Raw genomic sequence first — 26,498 nt, 5'->3', positions numbered from 1 at the left:
TCCACGCCCACACGCTTATTTTCTCGCCCAGGACACTCGGGTCCCCACACCGGGCCGGTCACAAAGTCTCACACATCACCGGCACCACCTCCGGGAGCAGACATCTGGACAAGCGAGGCTTCCGCTTTCACAGGCCTTATCCAGGTCCCGGGAACTCCGTGGGGAGTGGAAGGGGAAGAGTCTCCGGTGAGCTTCCTTTCCCACCCGGACCTGGGCCGCCCTAACTCACCGCACAGAAAACAATGACCGCAAGGCCTGAGAAACGTGAACCCTACGCTTCATGCGCAGGCTTAGGGGACTAAGGAAAAACACACACACACACACACACAGTGGACGTCTAAGCAGACCGCGATAAAACCGAAGCTACGGCGCCCGTTAGCAGCAATTAACGCGCGTCCGCCGCCGCGGCCGCGAAGACCCCTGGGAGCGCCCCCCCTCGGCCGCGAGTGCGCAGGCGCACACGGCTCAGCGGGGGCTCCGGCAATGCTGTTGGGTGCCAGGCCTCCTGAGGAGGCGGAGGACGGAGCTGGATGCTCAGAAACCAAAGAACAGACTCGGGGCGTGGTTCCCGATGGGGAGGCGAGGGAGGAAGCCGGGACTCCCAGCCAGGCCTGGTAATTGGGACGATGGTACCCAGACGCTCAGCTAGCAAGGGCAGGGCCTGGGGCGTGGTCGGTGGGCGTGACCCGGGGGATGGTGGCCTTGACCTGGAGATTTTTACCTGTGTGACCCTCCCCCCGTGGAAGCTCTGACGCTGGGAGCAGGTCGCTGCACAACAGTGTGTGTGTGTGTGTGTGTGTGTGTGTTGGGGGTTGGCCAACCCCCATTCACACCTGCCGCATTTTGAATGTGTGTCACTGGGACATAGCAGCTATTGTGCAAAAGGTGGACGTGTTGTTCTACTGTAGCCTCTGCGTGTGTCTTACTTTAAGATTGTGAGTCATATTTGAGATTGTGATTAATTTGTGATCTGTTCATGGTACATATTATGCACATATCGGTATGCCAAAAGGAAACTCACTTGTACAACTACTAATCCATGCTAATAAAAATAAGGTGGAGGAAATAAAGTGATTTATGAATGTGATTGATTTTGCCTAGAATTGTATAGTATGCTTGCTCTAGTTCTGAGTGAAACATGACGGGTATGACTTAGAGTTCTGAATGAATATAACTGCACGTGTTTTTGTCTTGTCATATGTGAAGTTTTTTAATGATGTGTCATAAATAAGTGATTGATGAGTAGAAGTTTGTCGTTAAATTTACCTCAAAAGATTTAAGTCATAATGTAGCAAATGAAATAGGAATATAAATACTGTATAGGAATTTCCATAATACCCAGTTGGTGATGCCATGCTAACTAAAAACAATGCATAGGAAATACACTGTGTTCCTTGAGGAAAGGCAAGAAAAAGTGATTTTTTAAAAAAAAAATCACAACTACCACATTCTTTTTGGTGAGGAGTTTGACTTCAGGGTCTCCTGCCACTTGAGCTACATCCCCAGCTCTCATTACTACTTTCAACACTTTCTATGTAAGTGAATTTTCCTCTTGAAAATTCTAAGCTTGAAAAGTATTTGAGCTGAATGCCAATGGCTCATGCTTGTAACCTTAGCTACTGAGGAGGCTGAGATCTGAGGAACAAAGTTTCAAAGCAGCCTAAGCAGAAAGTCCATGATATGCTTATCTCCAGTTACCTAACAAAAAGCTGGAAATGGAGATGTAGTTCAAGTAGAATGCCAGCCTGGAGTGAAAATGCTAAGGGAAGCACCCAGGGCCTGAGTTCAAGCCCCAGAACTGGCACAAAGAAGAGGACAGAAGGAGACGAAGGAAGGGTGAGGAGGAGGAACAGGAAGAGTCTGAATACAAAGATTTAGTTCACTGGTAGAATGTTTTGCTTAGCATGGACAACACTGGGTCCTAGGCACCTGGGTGGGAGGAACAGAAAGGAGTGTCAATTTAGGAAATTAAAAAAAAAATCTGGGGCTGGGAAGGTGGCTCAGTGGTAGAGCGCTTGCCTTGCATGCCTGAGGCCCTGGGTTCCATTCCTCAGCACCACATAAGCAAAAAGAAAAAAGCCGGAAGTGGTGCTGTGGCTCAAGTGGTAGAGTGCTAGCCTTGAGCTGAAGAGCTGAGGGACAGCGCCCAGGCCCAGAGTTCAGGCCCCACGACCGGACCCAAAAAAAAAAAAAAATCTGTGAGACTAGAACTAAACTATATACTATAAGGAGATGCAATTACAGGAAATAAGGGATGTCTTTAAATTTAATGATTGAAGCTTATTCTCCATTCATAATAATTATATACTTTAGAACTACAAAATTTCAGGTGATGGGCAAAGATTTCAACTAAGCTGGATGCCAGTGGCTCACACCTGTTATCCTAGCTACTCAGGAGGCTGAGATCTAAAGATCAGGTGTCAAAGCCAGCTGGGGCAGGAAAGTCCCCTGTGAGACTAATCTCCAATAACTATTAACCACTCAAAAACCAGAAGTGATGCTGTGGCTCAAAGTGGTAGAGCACTAGCCTTTAGCAAAAGAGCTCAGGGACAGTACCCAGGCCCTGAATTCAAGCCCCATAGCAAATTGAAAATTTCAACTGTATTTGTTAATATCATGAACTTCAGGCTGACAATAAATTGACAGACTAAAAACAACTTGAAAGATTCTTGTGTTCTAGGGAAGATAGAAATAGAAATTAGACTTGTGAGCTGGACATCGGTAGCCACGCCTGTAATCCTAGTTACTCAGGAAGCTGAGATCTGAGGATAGCGGTTCAAAGCCAGCCTGGGCAGCAAAATCCCTTAGACTCTTATCTCTAATAAACCCCCTGAAAACCGGAAGTGGCACTATGGCTCAAGTGGTAGAGTGCTGGCCTTGAGTGAAGAATGCAGGGACAGTGCCCAGGCCCAGAGGTCAAGCTTCATGACCAAATAAATAAAGTAAATATATAAATAAATTAGACCTGGGGAATTCAAAACAAAACACAAAATTTCCTTTCTAAGTTTCAACAGATTCCACAGAAATCTATTCTGCATTAGCAAGAAACTAAGTTTCTGGTTAGAAGAGAGCAGGACTTGTCCATTTTCCCACTAACATGTGTCCTGGATTTATGTACAGGAAAAGAGTAGTGGAAAAGAGCAGTGATAATACAAATTTAACTGAGTTACTCTAGGAAAAGTAACTAGTATTGTTCTCTCATGGCTCCTTGTGCTTTGCCTTTGTAGAACAGTTCTCTTTTTTGAAAGAAGAGCTCAAGAGACAAGGATCATCTCCTGTTGTCCAAGCCATGCCGAAGGTGAGGTATTTCCTGTTTTAGGAAATAGGATCACAGGAAACATTTGTTCAGCAATGTCACCTAAACTGCCTGGATATTTGGCATTGGTCTTCAGTGAGGTCCTGGATTGGGGGGAGGAATCCATAAGGCACAATATTTAACAACTCTTGGGATAGTGTGTTCCAAAATTTTGTACTCTCAGTGCCTTCCTACCTTACCTATTCCAAACCCCATTCTGTTTCTCCATTTAAGCCTTCCCCCAAGTGCACCTTCTGATTATAGGCAGTATTTACATATTGTTTATGTCCCAGTCCTGGGACTTGAACTCATGGCCTGGCTGCTGTCCTTGAGCTTTTTTCTAACGACTACTAACAATTCATAATTGTGAATATGTTGGAAATGTACTTAGTCCATTCTGAGACCCAGTGCTTTGTTTTTTTTTGGTTTTTGGTTTTTTTTGGGGGGGTCCAGTCGTGGGGCCTGAACTCTGGGCCTGGGCGCTGTCCCTCAGCTCTTCAGCTCAAGGCTAGCGCTCTACCACTTGAGCCACAGCGCCACTTCTGGCTTTTTTCTTTTTGCTTATGTGGTGCTGAGGAATGGAACCCAGGGCCTCAGGCATGCAAGGCAAGCACTCTACCACTGAGCCACCTTCCCAGCCCCGAGACCCAGTGCTTTGAAGGAAGATAATCCAGTGTAATTTCATACTGCTTTTCCTTGATAAGAGTTCAGAGACTATTCCCTACTGTGCCTTTGGTAATTTCCTGAATTTACTAACTGGTTTTCTTCTCCCCATGAACTTTTAAAAGCTGATGCCCTGTATTCCTACAAAACAAATCTGTTGTGAGTACAAAACCTTATATCCTCAACAAAGCCTCGGAGACCAAAATAAGATTTTTTTTCTTCTTTGCATTGTGACATTTTCCCATGTATATATTTCTCTCATTGCATCTGTAATGTCTATGAGTGCATGTATTTCCATGTATGCCTCTCTCCTAGCCTCTAACTTTTTTTTTTTTTTTTTGGTCGGTCATGGGGCTTGAACTCTGGGCCTGGGCGTTGTCCCTTAGCTCTTCAGCTCAAGGCAAGCGCTCTACCACTTGAGCTACAGCGCCACTTCCGGTTTTCTGGTTGTTTTATTGGAGATAGGAGTCTCACGGTCTCTCCTGCCTGGGCTGGCTTTGAACCGCGATCCTCAGATCTCAGCCTCCTGAGTAGCTAGGATTACAGGCGTGAGCCACCAGCGCCTGGCTAGCCTCTAACTTCTTATGAGCAGAATAAAGGTTTAACTGGTTTTGATCCTCCATAAACCAGGTACATCAGAACAAATATGTAATTTCAGTTGATATGTTTAGCATGAGGTAATAATAAATACTGATAATGCATTTTCAAGGATTAAAAAAAAAACACAAAGTAAGGAAACTAGTGTGACCAGTAAATTTGGTCAGAACAAGGCCTTCAATATTTAGTTCTCACCCATTTCCGATCACTTCAGGATGAACTAGAGTATGCCCTTACAGGGACCAGTGTCATTCAAGGATGTCACTGTGGACTTCACGGCGGAGGAGTGGCAGCAGCTGGACCATGCACAGAAAGCCCTCTATAGGGATGTGATGTTGGAAAATTATTGCCACTTCATTTCTGTGGGTAAGGAAACACTCCTTGAATCTTATCAGTGTCATATATAACCTAAGAGATACAATGATTCCTAAAACATACAGAACTTTCAGAGATGAAAGGTAAAAGATCTCTTTTTATTAACAAAATATAATTATATCCTTTCTTGTCTACTACTGACTAGTACTGACTCTGGTAAGATGTTACTGTGTATGACATCTGCCATCTTGAAATTGTAGTTGTGTGTGTGTGTGTGTGTGTGTGTGTGTGTGTGTGTGTGTGTGTGTGTGTGTGTGTGTGTGTGTGTGTGTGTGTGTGTGTGTATACATGTGTATGTGAATATAAGTATGTGAATGAACTCAGGGCCTGGGCACTGTCCCTTAACATTTTCTTTCAAGACTGGCACTTTACCAATTGAGTCACAGCTACTTCTGGCTTTTTGCTGGTTAATTGGACCTAAGAATCTCATGGACTTTCCTGTCTGGGCTAGCTTGGAACTACAATCCTCAGATCTCTGCCTCCTTTGAAACCATATTTTTTTCTTCAACAGTTTGAAGGCCATACAGCTTAGATCAAATCTGATTTTTCGTTGTCAGGATTTCATATAGCTAAGCCCGATATGATCCGCAAGTTGGAACAAGGAGGAGAGCTGTGGACACAGAGAATTTTTCCAAGTCAGAACTATGGAGGTGAGTCTGTACAGATAAAATTCCAGTGGAATAAACTCTCAGGTAGTTGGCACCTTTGAATGCTTTTACAGATCTCCTGAGGTTTTTTTTTTTTTTTTTTTTTTTTTTTTTTTTTTTATCATTAGTAAAGTTTGAACTAGGCATTTGCGGGCGCCTTTCTGATGTGTCCTAAAAGGAGCTTTGTCAGTCTCAGTTCTTGTACTGAGAACCACAATAATCTGATCCATTCCTTTTTTTTTTTCTCCTCTCTTTTTTTTGTCGGTCATGGGGCTTGAACTCTGGGCCTGGGCGCTGTCCTTGAGCTCTACAGCTCAAGGCTAACGCTCTACCATGTGAGCCACAGTGCCACTTCCAGCTTTTTCTGTTTATGAGGTGCTGAGGAATTGAACCCAGGGCCTCATGCATGCGAGGTAAGCACTCTACCATTGAGCTACCTTCCCCGCCCCTGATCCATTCTTTAGTTGTAATTACAACTTGCTTTGTGTGAAGCATAAATGCAAGTAGACAATTCAGCCCATTTATCCCACTCTACTAGCTTACAAGAATTGCCAGGCAGGGCAGGGAAGGTGGCTCAGTGGTAGAGCGCTTGCCTTGCATGCCTGAGGCCCTGGGTTCGATTCCCCAGCACCACATAAGCATAAAAAAAGCCAGAAGTGGTGCTGTGGCTCAAGTGGTAGAGCGCTAGCCTTGAGCTGAAGAGCTGAGGGACAGCGCCCAGGTCCAGAGTTCAGGCCCTTGACTGGACCCCCCCCCAAAAAAAAAAAGAATTGCCAGGCATGGTGGCTCACACTTATAATATAGTACTAGCTATTCAGAAAGAAGATTGATGTTCTAGGCCAGCACAGGCAAAATATTCATGAGGCCACTCCTACCCTCCACTATACAATAAAAATCTTAGTATAGGGGCTGGGAAGGTGGCTCAGTGGTAGAGCGCATGCCTTGCATGCCAGAGGCCCTGGGTTCGATTCCTCAGCACCACATAAGCAAAAAGAAAAAAAAGCCGGAAATGGTGCTATGGCTCAAGTGGTAGAGCGCTAGCCTTGAGCTGAAGAGCTGAGGGACAGTGCCCAGGCCCAGAGTTCAGGCCCCATAACCGGATAAAAAAATAAATAAATAAAAAAATAAAGAAGAAAAAAAAATCTTAGTATATAGTACACATCTGTTATTCTAGCTATGGTGGATAGCTTAAATAGGAAGATCAAGGTCCAGATTGTCCTGGATAAAAAGGGGCTGAGAGCATTGTTTAAGTGCTGGAGTACCTGCCTGGAAAGCTAAGTCCTATGTCCTGAGTTTAAACCCCAATACCACTGGAAAATAAAAAGATCTTTACTCATTTGCTTTTTATTTATTTTTTTTTTTTTTGTTGGTCGTGGGGCTTGAACTCTGGGCCTGGGCACTGTCCCTCAGCTCTTCAGCTCAAGGCAAGCGCTCTACCACTTGAGCTACAGTGCCACTTCCTGCTTTTTATTCTTACATTCTCATAATCTTTTTTTTTTTTTTTTTTGACATGGGGCTTGACCTCTGGGCCTTGGCACTGTCCCTGAGCTCTTCTGTTCAAGGCAAGCAAGCACTCTACCACTTGAGCCATAACACCACTTCTGGTTTTCTGATGGTTAATTGGAGATAAGGGTCTCATGGACTTTATTGCCTGGGCTGGCTTTGAACTGTGATCCTCAGATCTCAGCCTCCTGAGTGGCTAGGATTACAGGTGTGAGCCCAGCACCCAGCTTGCTATCTATTTGATCAAATGGCACTGTAATCAGTTTTGTTCCTTACTACCAAATTTTTAAATTTTTATTTTACTTTATTGTAAGGGTGATGTCAGAGGGGTTAAAGTTACATAAGTAAGGTAATGAGCACTTTTTTTTTTTCTTTCTTTCTTTTTTTTTTTTTTGGTCAAGTTTTGGGGGCTGAACTCTGGGCATGGGCACTGTCCCTCAGCTCTCCAGCTCAAGGCTAGCGCCCCACCACTTGAGCCATAGCACCACTTCTTTTTTCTGCTTATGTGGTGCTGAGGAATTGAACCCAGGGCCTCATGCATGCAAGGCAAGCACTCTACCACTGAGCCAATTTCCCAGTCCATGACAACATTTCTTATGGAACATTGTTACCTCTTCCCTTACCAGAAGTTTTATCATGACAAATTCTACATGTTACTTACAGATCCCTGTTCTGTTAGCTAGCTAAGAAGCTAAAGGGTACAGTAATCCACACAGATCTCTAACTTCTCACACCGTCTAAGAGTTCAGGACCAACCATAGGTTCCATAACTTAAATGAACCCACCAAATGCTGCTGTGGTCACAGTTGCTGATTACTATAGAGAAAGGTGAAAATCAGCCAAGAGAAAAAGCACATGAGGCAGAGTTCAGGGAAGTGTCACACATGCTGCTTCTATGAATTTTCTGGGAAGGTTGGGGCTAGCGTTGCTTTTCTGGGAACAGTGAGTATGAGGTACAGCAAGCAGCATACAGCACACAGATGTATAGGTTTTCACTTCAGCCTAATAGTTATACTTATTACAATGCTCCTGTCTAGTACCCTTTAGTGGTTTACTTCATTATCTGATTCTTATTCCAAGAAAAATCCCTATTCCACCATTTGTCTCCTGCTCATGTATCCCTGCATTACCCTCTGTATGCAGTTTAGTTACAACATACCAAGTTTTCTTTTTCTTTTTTTTTTTTTGTCGGTCAGGGGGCTTGGACTCTGGGTTTGGGCACTGTCCCTCAGCTCTTCAGCTCAAAGCAGGCGCTCTACCACTTGAGCCACAGCACCACTTACCGTTTTTGAGTGGTTTATTGGAGATAAGTGTCTCACGAACTTTCCTGCCCAGGCTGGCTTTGAACTGCGATCCTCAGATCTCAGCCTCCTGAGTAGCTAGGATTAAAGGCATGAGCCACCGGCGCCCGGCTTGACAGCCAAGTTTTCTTTTTTTTGGTCCGGTCATGGGGCCTGAACTCTGGGCTTGGGTGCTGTACCTCAGCTCTTCAGCTCAAGGCTAGGGCTCTACCACTTGAGCCACAGCACCACTTCCGGCTTCTTTTTGCTTATATGGTGTTTAGGAATCGTACCCAGGGCCTCATGCATGCAAGGCATGCACTCTACCACTGAACCACTTTCCCAGCCTGGACAGCCAAGTTTTCTTACTTTTTTTTTTTTTTGGGGTCCGGTCATGGGGCCTGAACTCTAGGCTTGGGTGCTGTCCCTCAGCTCTTCAGCTCAAGGCTAGCGCTCTACCACTTGAGCCACAGCGCCACTTCCAGCTTTTTTCTTTTTTTTTTTTTTAATTTAATTTTATTTTATTTGTGAACATACTGTACAGAGGAGTTACAATTATGTGGGCAGGATAATGCGTACATTTCTTACCAAGCATTGTAGCCTCCTCCTTTGTTTACCCTTCATATCCCTTCCCAGCCTCCCCCCTCCCCCCACCAGCTTTTTTCTTTTTGCTTATGTGGTGCTGAGGAATCGAACCCAGGGCCTCAAGCATGTAAGGCAAGCATTCTACCAATGAGCCACCTTCCCAGCCTGACAGCCAAGTTTCCTTATGCTATTTTTCCTCATTTGAATGGTAGCAGGAATTGTGTTTATGGATTTAAATTTTTTTTTTAATTTTCATTTATGTGGTACTGAGGAATTGAACAGGGCCTCATGCATTCTAGGCAAACACTTTGCCACTAAGCCATATTTCTAACCTGTGTTTATGTTTTGTACCTTTTCCAGATCAAAAGGTAATACATTCTATTCTTTTCCTACATACAACATCAAGACAGGGAGTTCTTGGCATATACATCCAATCCATAGCCTATCATAAAAGTTTATAGTGGGCTGGGAAGATGGCTCAGTGGTAGAGCGCTTGCCTTGCATGCCTGAGGCCCTGGGTTCGATTCCTCAGCACCACATAAGCAAAAAGAAAAAAAAAAGCCAGAAGTGGTGCTGTGGCTCAAGTGGTAGAGTGCTAGCCTTGAGCTGAAGAGCTGAGGGACAGCACCCAGGCCCAGAGTTCAGCCCCACGACCGGACCAAAAAAAAAAAAAAAAAAAAAAAGTTTATAGTAATCTTAATTGTTTTTTTTTCCTAGAAGATGAGAATGCTGAAGATGTTTTAATGGAGCTCAAAAAATATCAACATAAACATTCCAGACCTATTGTATTTATCAATCACAAAAAATTAATTAAAGAGAGAAATATTTATGGAAAAGGCCTTTGTCTAAGCAAGAACCACATTACTTCAAAAGCGCCCTGTGACTATAAACCTGATAGAAAATTTTTGAAAAACATTTCAGAGCTTATTAGAAATCTAAACCCTGTAAGAGAGAAGCTTGGTGAGAGTAACGGATGGGAGAAATCAGTTCTCAGTACCAAACACCAGAAAGTTCATTGCACAGTGAATCTCCACAAATCAACAGAGAAGGACCTCAGTGGAAAGCAGGAGATTGCTCAACATCAAAAGGTGCGAACTGCAGAGCCACCCTTTGAATGTAATGAATGTAACAAATCCTTCTTCATGAAAAGAATGTTGTTTGCACACATAAGAGTTCATCAAGGAGAAAGAACCTCTGAGTACAATAAAGATGGAATTGCCTTCCTGGAAAAGTCAGATCTAAGTGGCCATTTGCATCATCTTATGGAAAAGAAGTCCTCTCCATACAACAAATTGCTCTGTAGGAAGTCTGGCTTTCTTGTACAACAGAGGTCTCAAACAGAAGATAAACCCTTTCAATGTCCTTACTGTGGGAACAGCTTTAGAAGGAAGTCATACCTCATTGAACATCAGCGTATTCACACAGGCGAAAAACCCTATGTTTGCAATCAGTGTGAAAAGGCTTTCCGACAGAAGACAGCCCTCACTCTTCATGAGAAGACCCATATAGAGGGGAAACCCTATGTTTGCATTGATTGTGGGAAGTCATTCCGTCAGAAGGCAACCCTCACGAGACATCACAAAACACATACAGGGGAAAAAGCCTATGAATGTAGTCAGTGTGGAAGTGCCTTTAGGAAGAAGTCCTATCTTGTCGATCACCAGCGAACTCACACTGGGGAGAAACCCTATCAGTGTAATGAGTGTGGCAAGGCATTTATCCAAAAAACAACCCTCACTGTACATCAGAGAACGCACACTGGGGAGAAACCCTATATTTGTAATGACTGTGGGAAGTCCTTCTGCCAAAAAACAACCCTCACTCTCCATCAGAGGATTCACACAGGGGAGAAACCCTACATTTGTAATGAGTGTGGGAAGTCCTTCCGCCAGAAGGCAATCCTTACAGTTCACCACAGAATACACACAGGAGAAAAGTCCAATGGATGTACTCAATGTGGGAAAGCCTTCAGTAGGAAATCAAACCTTATTCGACATCAGAAAACTCACACAGGAGAGAAACCATATGAATGTAAAGAATGTGGGAAGTTCTTCAGTTGTAAGTCAAATCTCATTGTCCACCAGAAAACTCACAAAGTACAAAGTGTCAGGATTCAGTAAATCATGACACTTTTGTAAAAACAAAAAACAAAAAAAAAATTTACATCATAGTGAAACCTGTACCTGCTGCTGCTTGCAAGTATCATAATATTCAGTGGCTTAAAATACTGTACCACATATTTACTGCTTGCTAATTTGTAAAACATCTATATGTACACACAAACACTTCTTGATAAAAGACAAAACACTTAGGAAATGAAAGCCTAAAATTTAACCTGTTAAATTGCTACAAATACATAAAATTGTTTTTACTTTTAGTGCATAGCTTTTGGTGGACTATAACAAGCAGCTGGCCAACTGCTTGAGATCCATGGACACACTGAAGAAAGGAAATGGGAACTTGTACTTCTCTTTACAAATGTCTCTTTACAAACTTAGTTGTGGAAGTGGTGTTGTAGCTCAAGTGGTAGAGCACTAGCTTTGAGCTGAAGAGCTGAGGGACAGCACCCAGGCCGAGTTCAAGCCCCATGACCGACAAAAAAAAAAAATGTTAATCCTCAAAGTGAACACAATTTTGACCTATTAGTTTTATGTAATATAACCATTTTACAATGCTGTATTGTGTTCTTTCATAATAGGTGTCATTCATTGTGATATGTTTAACTGTGAATGCATGTGCCAGAAGTTCATTTATTTTCATCTGGTATAGTATTTATAATCAAAAAATATTCTGTATATTACTTATCATTTTCATTCTGTAAATAATTCCATTAGAAGAGTATATAGCGATCTGTTCTACTGTTGATGGACTTTGATGTTGTTTACATTCAGGTCGTAATGCTTCTGAGAGTATACTTGTCTTCTGCTTGCACTATTGTATAAACTTAAGAGTGTGGAACTGCTGGATCCTAAGACATGTGTATGTTTAACCAGCTTTGGTAAATACTTCTAAACAACTAACCTCACAGCATGATATATTCCGAAGGGAAAGGAATGTTAATATTTTAAATTACTGAAAAAGCATTAAGTAAAGTTGGATGCTGATGGATCATGCCTATAATACTCAAATCTGAGGAAAGAGGTTCATAGCCAGCACTCTACCACTTGACCCACAGCTCCACTTCTGGTTTTTGGTGGTTGACTGGAGAGTCTCACAGATTTTCCTGCTCAGGCTGGCTTCCACTGAAGATCTCAGCCTCCTGAGTAGCTGGAATTGCAAGCGTGAGCCACTGGTGCCCAGCTGGGATATCTCCAAAGGATAGCTGTAAGCGCCGACCCAGAGAACCATTCCGACACAGTCATGTAGGAGAAAGAAATGTTTAATGTCAGTAGAGGCTGACAGGCTATCTCTTGTGGGACAGAGTAGCAGCAAACTGTTCTCGCAGCCATAGAGGTAGATATAGTGTCAGGAGTCTGAGGGCAGAAGAAAGGGCTGGAGGGTTGGAAAGTTTTATAATCACAGATGGACACCGGAGATATCCCACAGCCAGGGCAGCACAATTCTATAGCTGGTTCGCAGCCAGGGAAAACATCCCATCACAGAGACAATACATTCTATATCTAGCATGTAGCAAAACCAATATATCTTATAGCTGTCATGTAGCCAGGGGAAACATCTTGGAGCAGAGACAATACATTCTATAGTTGGCACCTTGTGATCACACACTTGAACCAGCGTGAGACTGACTAGTATCCAGACTCCATTGCTGATGCACCCGAAGCTGGTAAGAATAGACAACTAGGGCCAGGCCTGGCTTGCAAGGGACCCAGGGCGGGGACTGTTAACCCAAGTGGGGGTGAATAAGCTTATAATAGCAGTGGTGGAAAATTCTCCCAGAATCAGAACTTCTTGGTGGTCATTTCTTTGCAACTGGAATCCATAAGATTATAAACCTGGAGGGAAAATGAAGCAGCAGCCACCCACCGGTTGCTATTCAGGACGCTGAGATCTGAGGATTGTCCTTCAAAACCAGCCCGAACAGGAGTCTCCGTGAGACTCTAACCTCCAACCACTAGAAAACAGGCAGTGGCATGGTGGTTCAGAGTGATAGAGCGCTAATCTGGAGCAGAAGAGGGCCGGGACAGTGGCCCATAGTTTGATTTCAGGTCCTGTGACAGCAGGGTCATTCAAGGACACAAAATTCCATGAAACAAGTGAACCTACAACTGGCACAGAGGAGGGCACTCACCACTAATACCCAGTGTATTAAACACCAAGCTAGACACTGGGGCCAGGGTGCTCTGACAAAATCAAGCCGTGCTTCATTTCAAAACGACTCTAATCAATGTATGTGTTGATGGAAGGCTTCCCAGACAGATACACTTTCAGGAAAACATTCCTTCAATAGACAACCTCCTCATTCCCAAATTTAAACCTAGAACAGCAGAAGTGGGAACGAAGCTTTCCGCACGACCTGGTTCATATCACTAAATTACAAGCTTCCTTTAGCGCCAGCATGGGGACGCAAGCTAGCCCTTGGGAGGCAAAGGCAGGATGCTGTGCTGGCTCAGCTCCGCATAACAAGATCCCTTCTCCAAGAAACCGAGACGTCTCCCATGGCGGGAGGCCGTGGCGGCACCGTGACAAGCTGGCAGTGCTGGGTCCCCACGCGTCTCCTCCTCAGGTATTCACAGGCCTGAGTCCCGCTGGCGACGCGTCTCGTCTCCAGTAACGTAGAAACCAACATTCCAAACCTGACAAGTAGAACTTGGAAGGGAAACCGCCGTCCACGTTCAAAAGACGCCCGGAGGTCTCTGGGAAGTGTAGTCCGAGACCCTAAAAGCCCGGATGTAGAGGCAGCGCGCGCGTCCGTAGCTAACGGCGTGGAGAAACGCACCGTCGCATCCACCCCACACCCCCGGAGGTTTCTGGGAGGGTAGGCCCCGCAGGCGTGGGCTGCTGGACCGCCAGTCTCGTCGCCGCCCGGGGGGCAGAGGCTGGGACGTCCTGCCCGGGAGGCGGGAAGTTGGAGCCTGGGCTGCGGAAGGCGAGCTGGGAAAAGGGGCCTGGGCCGGAGGAGAGCCACAGCCTCCAAGTGGAGACGCGGAGAAGCTCGGCGGAGGAAAGCAGCGCGAGCATCGCCCTGTGGACGGGGACGCGGCCGGGGCTGGCGAGGGCTCGGCCGGGGGGTGCGGGCAGCTGGGCACCCGGCTGCGGTGCCCGGTGGTGCCCGTTTCCCTGTGTGCTGGGAGAAGAGGGTCACTTCCTGCGGCGCGGGACTCACCGCGCGCGGTCTGCGTGTCCGAGGCCGCCGGCGCGTGGCCGGGACCTGCGAGCGTGCGCGGGCGTGGCGGTGAAGCCACCGTGACAGTGTGAGTACGGCCCACGGAGCGTGGCCACTTCACTGCCACTGAGACGCAGAGCTGGTGCCGACGGGCCACGGGTGCCTCGTTTAGATGCTGGCCGTATTGGACCTTGTATATGCCGGTGCTGGTTGTGACATTTGGACAAGTAAAATAAGCGTTTCTGTGATGAAGAGGGGCAGCTAAAATGATTTTCATATTGTAGCATTATATATATTGGAAAACCCATATTGACTGATAAGCAGAAATGAATTACCATTGGGAACACACATTAAAACAAAATAACAGACACGCCCCAAACTCGTTTGAAGTCACATTTCCTCCCTTTCAATGATTTTTTAGGCTTTTTTTTTTCCTTAGTATATATCCCAGGCTGGCCTCAAACACGTGATCCTTCTGTCTCTGTCTACCCAGTGCTGGGATGATAGGGATATACTGCAATATACCTGACTCGACATTCTTTATTCTTTATTTCTTTTTTCTGCTGGGCATGGGGCTTGAACTCTGGGTCTGGGTACTGTCCCTGAGCACCTTTTGCTCAAGGCTAGCACTCTACCACTTGAATCACAGCCAGTTTTGGCTTTTTCTGTGATTAATTGGAGATGAGCGTCTCACAGACTCTTCTGCCCATGCTGGCTTCAAACTGAAACCCTCAGATCTCTAGCCTCCTACATAGCTAGGATTACAGCATGGGCCACCAGTCCCCCAGCTCAAGACATTCTTTTTTTTCCCCAGTCGTGTGGCTTGAACTCTGGGCCTGGGCACTGTCCCTGAGCTCTTCAGCTGAAGGTAAGCACTCTACCACTATTCTGCTTATGTGGTGCTGAGGAATTGAACCCAGGGCCTCATGTATGCAAGGCAAGCACTATACCACTGAGCCATCTTCCCAGCCCCTTAAAATAATATTGAAAAAAAAATTTCAGCTGGGCACGAGTGGCTCACGCCAGTAATCCTAGTTACTCAGGAGGCTGAGATCTGAGGAGCACAGTTCAAAGCCAGCCTAGGCAGGAAAGTCCATGAGACTTACCTCCAATTCACCACCAGAAAACCAGAAAGTAGCATTATGGCTCAAAGTAGTAGAGTGTTAGACTTGAGCTGAAGAGCTCAGAGACAGCGCCCAGGCCCAGGCCTACCACCATCACTACCACCACCCCCCCCCAAAAAAAAAATCACCTTAGCTGGGCACTGGTGGCTCACACCTGTAATCCTAGCTACTCAGGAGGCTGAGATCTGAGGATCGTGGTTCAAAGCCAGCCTGGGCAGGAAAGTCCTTGAGACTCTTATCTCCAATAAACCACTAGAAAACCAGAAGTGGCGCTGTGGCTCAAGCAGTAGAGTGCTCACCTTGAGCTGAAGAGCTCAGGAACAGCGCCCAAGCCCAGAGTTCAAGCCCCACAACTGACCAAAAAAAAAAAAAAAACCCCTTTACACAATTTAAAATTTTTTTAAAGCATTTCAGATACTTACACGGAAAGATAATCTTGCAATAATCACTTAGCTGACTAAAGTGTTCATTATAAAAAGTAAACTTGTTTTAAAAGCCTGTGGTGTGAAAGGGTATATTTGCATGATCATATTTTCTCTTAATTCTCAAACCTCAGTTTTCTCTCCTTATTCCTATAGGTGAGTAGTCTCCAGCTCCAATGGATTAGGTACTGGGAAAGAGAAAAATCCAAAATCAGGACAAGTTGAAGTCAACAGAACTGGTGATGCTGTAATGTCGTGAGAACTTGCTATTGGGAAGTTGTATTGGGAACCTACTTCTGGGAACCTGCAGATATACCTCCCTTGTCATGGGCACAGTGTCTCCTCCACCCACTGTTCCCAGCATGCACTGCCCACCTGCTCTGATGGATCTCAGTTATACAGTCACTCTTCTTGGATAGGATCCAAAACAACACAAACAGTCTCCATCCATGGCTTCATGGTCTTCTCAGGTAAGAATTACTTTAGCCATGTGCCAGTGCTCATGCCTGTAATACTGAGCCACCTTCCCAGCTCCTGAGCTTTCTTCTTATTTATTGCCAGTCCTAGAGCTTGAATTGAGGGTCTGTGCACTGTCCCTAGCTTCTTTTGCTAAAGGCTAGCACTCTACCACTTAAGCCACAGTGCCACTTCTGGCTTTTTCTGTTTATGTGACACTGAGGAATGGAACCCAGGGCTTCATGCATGCTAGGCAAGCACTCTACCGCTAAGCCACCTTCCTAGCCCTGTTTTTTTTTTTTTGGGGGGGGGCGGTGAGGGAGTTAGAGAGTTGTTTTGTTAGTCCGTTGTGGGGCTTGAACTCAGGGCCTGTGCACTATCCCTGAGCCTCTTTGTGCTCAAGGCTAGTGCTCTACCACTTGAACCATAGTGCCACTTCCATTTTTTGAGTGGTTAATTGGAGGAAGAGTCTCCTGGAGACTTTTCTGCCCAGGCTGGCTTCGAACCATGATCCTCAAATCTCAGTCTTTTGAGTTGCTAGGATTACAGGCGTGAGCCACCTGCAGCACCTGGCTAGGATAGTGGTTTTGCTGGAAGGTGGAAGTATAGAACAGATTATTGAATATCTGGCACTAATCCAAGGAGCAAACAATTTTTTAAATTTGTTTATTTGATGCTAGGGATTGATCTTGGGCCATTGTACATAGTAAACAAAGACTTTACTACTGAGCTATATCCTTAGTTCCTAAATATCTTTTAAAAACCCACCTATCTTGTTGCAGCTTTGGGCGTCAAATTCAAGGACTTGCTCTATCCTTTGTAGTTTTTCATGAGAAAAAGTCACATGAGAAACTATAAAAACTTCTAACTTATACCATAAACAAAATATTTTTCTTCTTTTATAAAAGATATAGTACTAATCTAGAAAATAATCTAATTTTAAAAACCAGATTGCCTATTGACAGTCAAGAACTAGAGACAAGGCTGGGAAGGTGGCTCAGTGGTAGAGCGCTTGCCTTGCATGCCTGAGGCCCTGGGTTCCATTCCTCAGCACCACATAAGCAAAAAGAAAAAAGCTGGAAGTGGTGCTGTGTATCAAGTGGTAGAGCGCTAGCCTTGAGCTGAAGAGCTGAGGGACAGCGCCCAGGCCCAGAGTTCAGGCCCCTCGACCGGACCCAAAAAAAAAAAAAAAAAAAAAAAAACTAGACAAGATGCTATCTTATCTTAGAAAACTAAAAATTAGAATCACAATTTATATCTATTAGGCAAACAGAAAAATGTTCATGTCAGTAATGTTTCTCATTGAGGGGGAGGCAGGTTTTTTTGTGTTTCTTTGGCCAGTGGTGGGGCTTGAACTCAGGGCCTGGGCATTATCCCTGAGCCTCTTTTGCTCAAAGCTACCACTCTACTACTTGAGACACAGAGCTGCTTCTAGCTTTTTCTGTTTATATGGTACTGAGGAATCAAACCCAGGGCTTCATGCATGCTAGGCCACTAAGCCACATTCCCAGCCCAGGGACAGGTTTTTTCTATCGGTCATGGGGCTTGAACTCTGGGCCCGGGTGCTGTCCCTCAGCTCTGCAGCTCAAGCCTAGTGCTCTACCACTTGAGCCACAGCGCCACTTCACTTTTCTGAGTGGTTTATTGGAGCTGAGTCTCACAGACTTTCCTGCCCGGGCTGGCTTTGAACTGAGATCCTCAGATCTCAGCCTCCTGAATAGCTAGGATTACAGGCATGAGCCCCCAGGGTCCCCAGCAGAGGTAATTTGAACTAAGGTTAACTGTAAGTCACAAGAAAGGCATAAGGTGCTTGTAGTTTCATGTGGTTTCTCTCCTGCTTTGGCTTTGCCCTTGTAGGAACTGCCCCTTTTCTAAAGAGGAGCCCAAAGGCAAGGCTGGTCATCTCTTGCAGATCTCAAAACCATGGCTCAGGTAAGGTGATAGTTATCCTTTGTGAAAGATTCTTGGTTTTGTTTTTTTAAAGGCAATTTGGGTATTTCCCTTTCTTTTTTTTTTTTTTTTTTTTTTGTCGGTCGTGGGGCTTGAACTCTGGGCCTGGGCGCTGTCCCTCAGCTCTTCAGCTCAAGGCGAGCGCTCTACCACTTGAGCTACAGTGCCACTTCTGGTTTTTCTGGTGGTTTATTGGAGATAGGAGTCTCACAGTCTCTCCTGCCCGGGCTGGCTTTGAACCGCGATCCTCAGATCTCAGCCTCTATTAGTAGCTAGGATTACAGGCATGAGCCACCAGCGCCCGGCGGGTATTTGCCTTTCTTGTCCTAAATCCTCTCAGCAATCTTCCCGTTCAGAAAACTGGTCTTCATTTTTTCCTTACTCAGTCTCTTCCAAAAACTATGCTAGGATAAAAATATATTTCCTTGAATTGATAAAAATACATTAGCAAATTTACCTGTTTTATACAAATAAAATGTAAAAAGACATTTTTGTCTGTTGCTAAGCCTTTGTCGTAGCTACAGATCTGAGTGAAGATGGAGGTAAAACTTGGAGTGCTATTAGCTAATGCTCAAGGCTTTGAGGCCTTAACAACTTGCACAAAGACATGAGAATCCTAGTTCTACTCTGTGCTCCTTCAGTCTTAGTCATAGTTCCTAAAAATCTGTGGCCTTCCAATTCCATCTTTCCTGGTACATTGATTGTATTACAGATTTGTTCCTAGGTTTTTATTTCATTTAATTTTGTATTTGGTTCTAGGGTTTGAACTAGGGCCTCAAGCCCTTGTCGTGGCCTTTGTACTTTCAGCTAGCAAACTATTTGAGCCACACCTTCATTTTGATGGTTGATAATTGTGAACTTTTCTGCTCAGCCCATCAATAGCTAGGATTACAAACATGAGCCACCAGCGCGGCTTCACTGTCTTAATTTGTTATCTTCATTTATTTTATTGTTTAGTTGTACAAAGAGGTTTCAGTTCATCTTTAAGTTTTTTATATGTCCTTGTTATCTAGTATATGTAGGATGTACTGTTGATCTTTTTTATATACTGCTGTTTTTCCTAATCTATTTAACTAGAGGGTTTGCAGGATACTATCTAGGAGTTCACTCAACATTTCAGCAATTATATTTTCTTGATTCATAACTATGTAAAGCACTCTACACTGAGCTACATCCACAATCTCAAAGTCTGTGCTAACATATCTCTGCCCACCCCAGCTTTCCAATGCTAAGTAGAAAATTGTGTCTTTTCCTGTCCTTTTCTTTTAACTTCTTTGCATCTTTGGTTTTTGGTTTTTTTCTTTGTCGGTCATGGGGCTTGAACTCTGGGCCTGAGTGCTGTCCCTCAGCTCTTTAGCTCAAGGCTAGCGCTCTACCACTTGATACACAGCGCCACTTCTGCTTTTCTGGTGGTTTACTGGAGATGAGTCTCATGGACTTTCTTATCCGGGTTGGCTTTGAACTCTGGTCCTCAGATCTCAGCCTCCTTAGAAGCTAGGATTATAGGCGTGAGCCACCAGACGCCAGGCTTCCTATACAAGTTTTCATCAAATGTCTCCAAGTAGCAGGCCAACCGTGGTCCCCAAAGTGTAGTCACCCTGTTCTATCTTCAATTCTAATCCTGCACTACAGAGACTCCTATCCTTTAAGGATGTGACTGTGGACTTTACTCGGGAGGAGTGGCAGCACTTAGATTCTGCTCAGAAGACTCTATACATGGAGGTGATGTTGGAAAACTATTGCCACCTCATCTCTGTGGGTAAGAAATTTGTTGTTCTTGTTGGTTGTGGTGCCAGAACTCAGGGCCTGGGAGCTGTCTCTGAACCTCTTTGTGCTGAAAGGTGGCACTCTACCACTTGAGCCACAGTACCACTTCCAGATCTTGAGTGGTAATTGGAGATGAGTCTCAAAGGGACTTTCTTCCCAGGCAGAAAAGTGTTTTTGTGTGTATGTGTGGAACTTGGGGCCAGGGTCTAACACAGGCTAGGCAAACCTTCCTAATACTTGAATACACCAGTCCTGTTGTTTGTACTTTGTTTTGAAATGGGGTCTTACTATTTTTCTCAGGCTGATTGCAAACACTCAGTTTTCCAACTCTTTCCTCCTATACGTCCTGATAGCTAGGGCAACAGATATTACCACCACACTTGGTGAGAGATTCGCTTGATTACTCTTTCAGCATTCTCTCTCCTAGTGTGATTTGAGTTTCAGGGGTGAAAAAGTGATATATTCCTTTCAGTTAAAAAGGATGATTGTCTTCACTTACCTGGTGCTGAGTTTACTTTTTATTTTATTTCTTTTTGCCAGACCTGAGGCTTGAACTTAGGGCCTGTGCACTGTCCCTGAGCTTCTTTTGCTCAAGGCTACCCCTCTACCACTTGAGCCATAGTGCCACTTCCAGCCTTTTCTGTTTATGTGGTACTGAAGAATCAAACCCAGGGCTTCATGCATGCTAGGCAAGCACTGTACCACTACACCACATTCCCAGTCCTGAGTTTGTTTATTTTTTGGTCCTGGGGCTTGAACTCTGGGCTTGGGCACTGTCCCTGCCCTCTTCAGCTCAAGGCAAGCACTCTACTGCTTGAGTTATAGTGCTACTTCTGGTTCTTTTTCTTTTTTCTGGGTCTGGTCGTGGGGCCTGAGCTCTGGGCCTGGGTGCTGTCCCTCAGCTCTTCAGCTCAAGGCTAGCATTCTACCACTTGAGCCACAGCACCACTTCCGGCTTTTTTTTTTCTGCTTATGTGGTGCTAAGGAATCGAACCCAGGGCCTCAAGCATGCAAGGCGAGCACTCTACCACTGAGCCATCTTCCCAGCCCTCACTTCTGGTTTTCTAGTGGTTTATTGGAGATAAGAATCTCAAGAACTTTCCTGTCTGGGCTGGCTTTGAACCATGATCCTCATATCTCAGCCTCCTGAGTAGCTAGGATGACAGGCGTGAGCCACCAGCACCAGCCTGGCCTGAGTTTATTTTTATAACAAATGAAAACCATCATCTACATTACCCAAACATCTAACTCCATCTCTGCTAACTCTTCTGATTAGCTATATCCCAGCTATATCTACTTATCTTTCAGATTTTTTTTTTTTTTGGAGGGGGGACAGTAGTGGAACTTGAAGTTAGGCCCTGACTGCTGTCCCTTATTTTTTACTTAAGGGGCAGCATTTGAGCCACAGCTTCACCTCCAGCTTCTTGCTGGTTACCTGAAGAGTCTCACAAACTTTCCTGCTGGGGTTGGCTTCAAACTACAATCCTCAAATCTCAGACTCCTCAGTAGCTAAGATTACAGGCACGAACCACCAACACCTGGCCATCTTTGAGATATTGAACCTTAACCAGCTAAAAAGTCTTCGTATCCCTTATCAGGGTGTGACCTGACCAAACCTGATGTGATCCTCAAACTGGAGCGAGGGGAAGAGCCATGGACAGCATTTACAGGTCATGCCTACTTAGGTAAGTTTCTGACTTTCATGTAAAAATGGATTCATGCTTTTTTGTAGAGTTTTCCTACAAAGATGTTTCATGTTATGTAGTGTTCTTCCTTTTACTCTCAAGATTTATTTTCCATGAACTTTTCCTTGAATCTTTCCCTTTCTCAACTCCTTGCTATCTATTGGCAGTAGTGTATGCATACGCATACACAGAGTTCTTGGATATGTTCATAGAATTTGATGCCTGATTTTGTTGTTGTTTTGGCCGGTTGTGGGGCTTGAACTCTGGGCTTGGACGCTGTCCCTGCACTCTTCAGCTCAAGGCAAGCACTCTACTGCTTGAGCCACAGAGCCACTCCCGGTTTTCTAATGGTTTATTGGAGATAAGAGTCTCATGGACTTTCCTGCCCGGGATGGGATGGCTTTGAACCGAGGTCCTCAGATCTCAGCCCCCTGAGTAGCTAAGATTACAGGCGTGAGTCACAGCACCACTTCAGTTTCTAGTGGTTTATTGGAGATAAGAATCTCATGGCTTTTAGAGGAGAAAATCTTTAAATATAAACTATATATAATTAAGTATAAACTATATATAATCAGGAATCAGCCGGGTGCCGGTGGCTCATGCCTGTAATCCTAGCTACTCAGGAGGCTGAGATCTGAGGATTATGGTTCAAAGCCAAAGCCATCCCGGGCATGAAAGTCCATGAGATTCTTATCTCCAATAAACCACTAGAAACCGAAGTGGTGCTGTGGCTCAAGTGGTAGAGCGCTGGCCTTGAGCTGAAGAGCTCAGGGACAGCACCTAAGCCCAGAGTTCAAGCCCCATGACGTACACACACACACACACACAAAAAACATTTTCTCCCCCAAGATAAGATCCTCTGAATACCCTCTTTATGAAACTAGTGTTAGGTGTTCCATCATTACTTCACTAATTATGCATAGAATTATAGGGAAAATAATCTATCTCATCTACTCCAAAGGCATATATAGCTGGGTATGGTAGCTTACAACTAATCCTAGCAACTTGAGAAGCAGAGATCAGAATGACTGAAGTACAAGTCCAAACTTCACAAGACCCCATCTCAACTGTAGATGCACACTTCTCATTCCAGCTTCACAGAAATCATAAATAGGACTGTGGTCCAGGCTTCACCAAGGCAAAAACTTGAAACCCCATTTGAGAAATAACTAAAGCAAAAGGAGTGGGGATAATAGCTCAAACAATAAGAATGCTAAGAGACTTTGCCTAGCAAGCACAAGGTCTGAGTTCAAAACCCTGGACCACCGAAATACATATTTATATGTAAATTTATATTCTAAAGTTCCCATTAGAAGTATTTTGCTAGTTTTCCTACTGTATGAGAAAGTAATCTCCAGCTACTTGGTAGATCAGAAGAAGCTAGAACATAGAATTGTACTCCTAAATTGCAAGAAATTAATTGGCACTTAAAAGACTAGTTGGCCAGCAATGGCTGCATGGAAAAGGGAGGTGTTTGGAATAGCATACCTGTGTTTTCCCAGAGTAACCTAGGGACACAGGAGTAGAATTATAGATGCTCTCTAGCTAGGCGCTTATGGCTGAGATCTGAGGATCACAGTTCAAAGCCAGCCCAGGCAGGAAAGTCCGTGAGACTCTTATCTCCAATAAACCATTAGAAAACCGGAAGTGGCACTGTGGCTCAAGTGGTAGAGTGCTAGCCTTGAGCTGAAGAGCTGAGGGACAGTGTTCAGGCCCAGAGTTCAAGCCCCATGACCAACCAAAAAACAAAAACAAAAAACATAGATGATCTCCATTCTGCCTCGAATATTTCTCTGAATAAACATGTCTTCTAATTTTTTTTTTGGGGGGGGGGTCCGGTCGTGGTCCTGAACTCTGGGCCTGGGCACTGTCCCTCAGCTCTTCACCTCAAGGCTAGCACTCTACCACTTGAGCCACAGTGCCACTTTTGGCTTTTTTTTTTTTTTTTGCTTATGTGGTGCTGAGGAATTGAACCCAGGGCCTCATGCATACAAGCAAGTGCTCTACTGCTGAGCCACCTTCCCAGCCCTCTTCTAATTTTTTTTGTCCTCTTAATTCACAGTTTAATGGACTTGGCAGAGTCAGTTAATTGTTTCTGAATCTGTTTTTCCAATCATCCATCCATCTTCCACTATTCTGTAACTTCTTGGTTTATTTCTCTGTGAAATTTGGTGGGTACAGAAGGATTGGTAGTAGTCATTGCTCATTTTTATTCTTTTCATATTAAAGCACAGAGGTTTTGTTTGTCTTTCCCTAGAAGAAAACTGGAAAGCTGAAGACTTTTTAATGGAATTCAAGGAGCACCAACATAACTATTCTAGATCAGTTATATGCATTAACCACAAAAGAACGATGAAGGACAAGAGTAACATATATGAAAAGACCTTTCCTCTAGTGGGAAAGCCTGCCCATTCAAAAGCTCTACCTCCAGAATTTACCTCTCATGGAAAGATTCTGGAAAATGTCTCAGAACTATTCAGCAACCTAAGTCCTGAAAGAAAGAGGTTTACTGAGTCTAACAGCTATGGGAAATCATCCATTTATACTAAGGGAGAGACAACTCATTCTAAAGTCAAGTCTCATAATCATAGTGGCAGGGCTTTTTGTCATAATGACACGTTTCCACAGTATCAGAAGATAATGACAGTGGCCCAGTCATTTGCATATGATGACTGTGAGAAAACATTCCTTAAAAAGGGAGGCTTACACCCACATAACAGACTATATAATACAGAGAGAAGAGCAACCAATATTGAAAGAAAACATATGTGCACTCAGTGTGGGAAATCCTTTTGCAGGAAGTCAGTATTGATTCTCCATCAGGGAATTCACACAGAAGAAAAGCCCTATCGGTGTCATCAGTGTGGAAATGCATTCAGAAGGAAAGCCTACCTCATTGACCACCAGAGAACTCACACAGGAGAGAAACCCTTTGTCTGTAATGATTGTGGTAAATCCTTCCGCCTAAAGACAGCCCTCACAGATCATCAAAGAACACACACAGGGGAGAAGTCATATGAATGTCCACAGTGTAGAAATGCTTTCAGATTGAAATCACACCTCATTCGTCACCAGAGAACACACACAGGAGAGAAACCATATGAGTGCCATGACTGTGGGAAATCCTTCCGCCAAAAGACAACCCTGTCTTTACATCAGAGGATTCACACCGGGGAGAAACCTTATATCTGTAAAGAATGTGGGAAGTCCTTTCACCAAAAGGCAAACCTTACTGTACACCAGAGGATCCATACAGGGGAAAAGCCCTACATTTGTAATGAATGTGGGAAAGCTTTCTCTCAGAAGACAACCCTTGCTCTTCATGAGAAGACCCACAATGAGGAGAAACCCTATATTTGTAGTGAATGTGGAAAGTCCTTCCGCCAGAAGACAACCCTGGTGGCACATCAGAGAACACATACAGGGGAGAAGTCTTACGAATGTCCTCACTGTGGGAAAGCCTTTAGAATGAAATCTTACCTCATTGATCACCACCGAACTCACACAGGAGAAAAGCCATATGAATGTAATGAGTGTGGGAAGTCATTCAGTCAGAAGACAAATCTCAATCTGCACCAGAGAATTCATACAGGAGAGAAACCCTATGTCTGTAATGAATGTGGGAAGTCCTTTCGCCAGAAGGCAACCCTCACTGTACATCAGAAAATACATACAGGCCAGAAGTCCTATGAATGTCCTCATTGTGGAAAAGCCTTCAGCAGGAAGTCCTACCTCATTCATCATCAAAGAACTCACACAGGAGAGAAACCATATAAATGTAATGAATGTGGAAAGTGCTTCCGGCAGAAAACAAACCTCATTGTCCATCAAAGAACTCACACAGGTGAGAAGCCCTATGTGTGCAGTGAGTGTGCCAGGTCCTTCAGCTATAAGAGAAACCTCACTGTCCATCAGAAAGCTCATAACGGGGAAGATGTGGAAATCAATGAATGATCTTTTGTGTGAAGTCTAAGATGACTGTAAACCTTTAGTTTTCAATAGATAATGATTAAACATGTTAATGTAATTTAATCATGTTCCATATCATTTAACTACTGATTGCTAACATATAAAATTAATTGAAGTTGATCACTTATGATGCTTATTTTTTATTTTTGGGGGGGTCTGTTGTGGGACTTGAACACTGTGCATGGGCACTGTCTTTCAGCTCTTCAGCTCAAGGCTAGTGCTCTACCACTTGAGCCACAGTGCCACTTCTGGCTTTCTCTGATTATGTGGTGCTGAGGAATCAAGCCAAGGCCTCATGCATTTAAGGCAAGCACTCTTACCTCTGAGCCACCTTTCCAGCCCAAAGCTTACTTTTAACTGTTCCTACTAATTCAATTGCTTCGCTTAAAAAAAAATATATGTATATATATGAGCACCTTCCTAGCAAGTTGGAAACCCTGAGCTGAGTTCAATCCCATTGGCAGTTAAAAAAAAAAGCAAAACAAAGGGCTGAAGGCATGGCTCCAGTGTAAAAAGAAAAAAACGGGCTGGGAAGGTGGCTCAGTGGTAGAGCGCTTGCCTTGCATGCCTGAGGCCCTGGGTTCAATTCCCTAGCACCACATAAGCAAAAAAAAAAAGCCGGAAGTGGAGCTATGGTTCAAGTGGTAGAGCGCTAGCCTTGAGCTGAAGAGCTGAGGGACAGCGCCCAGGCCGAGTTCAGGCCCCACAACTGGACCCAAAAAAAAAAAAAAAAAAAACATATAACATGCAGAGACAAATTTTGAAATGATTATCAGTATTCCCACATTTTTTAAAACACCTTTTTTGTTTTGGTCTGTGTATGTGCTAGTACTGGGGTTTGAATTCAGGCTTTGAGCACTATCCCTTAGCTTTTTCATTCTACCACTTGATCCACA

The 26,498-nt window shown here is 44.3% G+C and overlaps 1 protein-coding gene across 7 annotated transcripts; it reads left to right on the top strand.

Annotated features, from left to right (window-relative positions):
* Window positions 1-26,346, top strand: LOC138811534 (zinc finger protein 567-like). Of its 7 annotated transcripts, none has more exons than XM_069999276.1 (5): window positions 1-186; window positions 3,228-3,298; window positions 4,795-4,921; window positions 5,488-5,580; window positions 9,663-11,904. In XM_069999276.1, exons 2-5 carry the CDS (start codon window positions 3,290-3,292, stop codon window positions 11,063-11,065), a joined length of 1,632 nt encoding a protein of 543 aa, XP_069855377.1. In that variant the 5' UTR covers window positions 1-186; window positions 3,228-3,289; the 3' UTR covers window positions 11,066-11,904. The 7 variants fall into 7 exon arrangements, with proteins under 7 accessions (XP_069855377.1, XP_069855376.1, XP_069855375.1 ...); XM_069999275.1 differs by having other exon boundaries at window positions 4,770-4,921; window positions 9,666-11,904; XM_069999274.1 differs by having other exon boundaries at window positions 4,770-4,921.
* Window positions 26,347-26,498: the final 152 nt, after the last annotated feature.

This window comes from Dipodomys merriami, unplaced genomic scaffold (genome assembly GCF_024711535.1).
Source record: "Dipodomys merriami isolate MVZ:Mamm:240054 unplaced genomic scaffold, mDipMer1.0.p SCAF_534, whole genome shotgun sequence".
Lineage (NCBI taxonomy): Eukaryota > Metazoa > Chordata > Mammalia > Rodentia > Heteromyidae > Dipodomys > Dipodomys merriami.
This window is presented reverse-complemented; position numbering and strand designations above follow the sequence as displayed.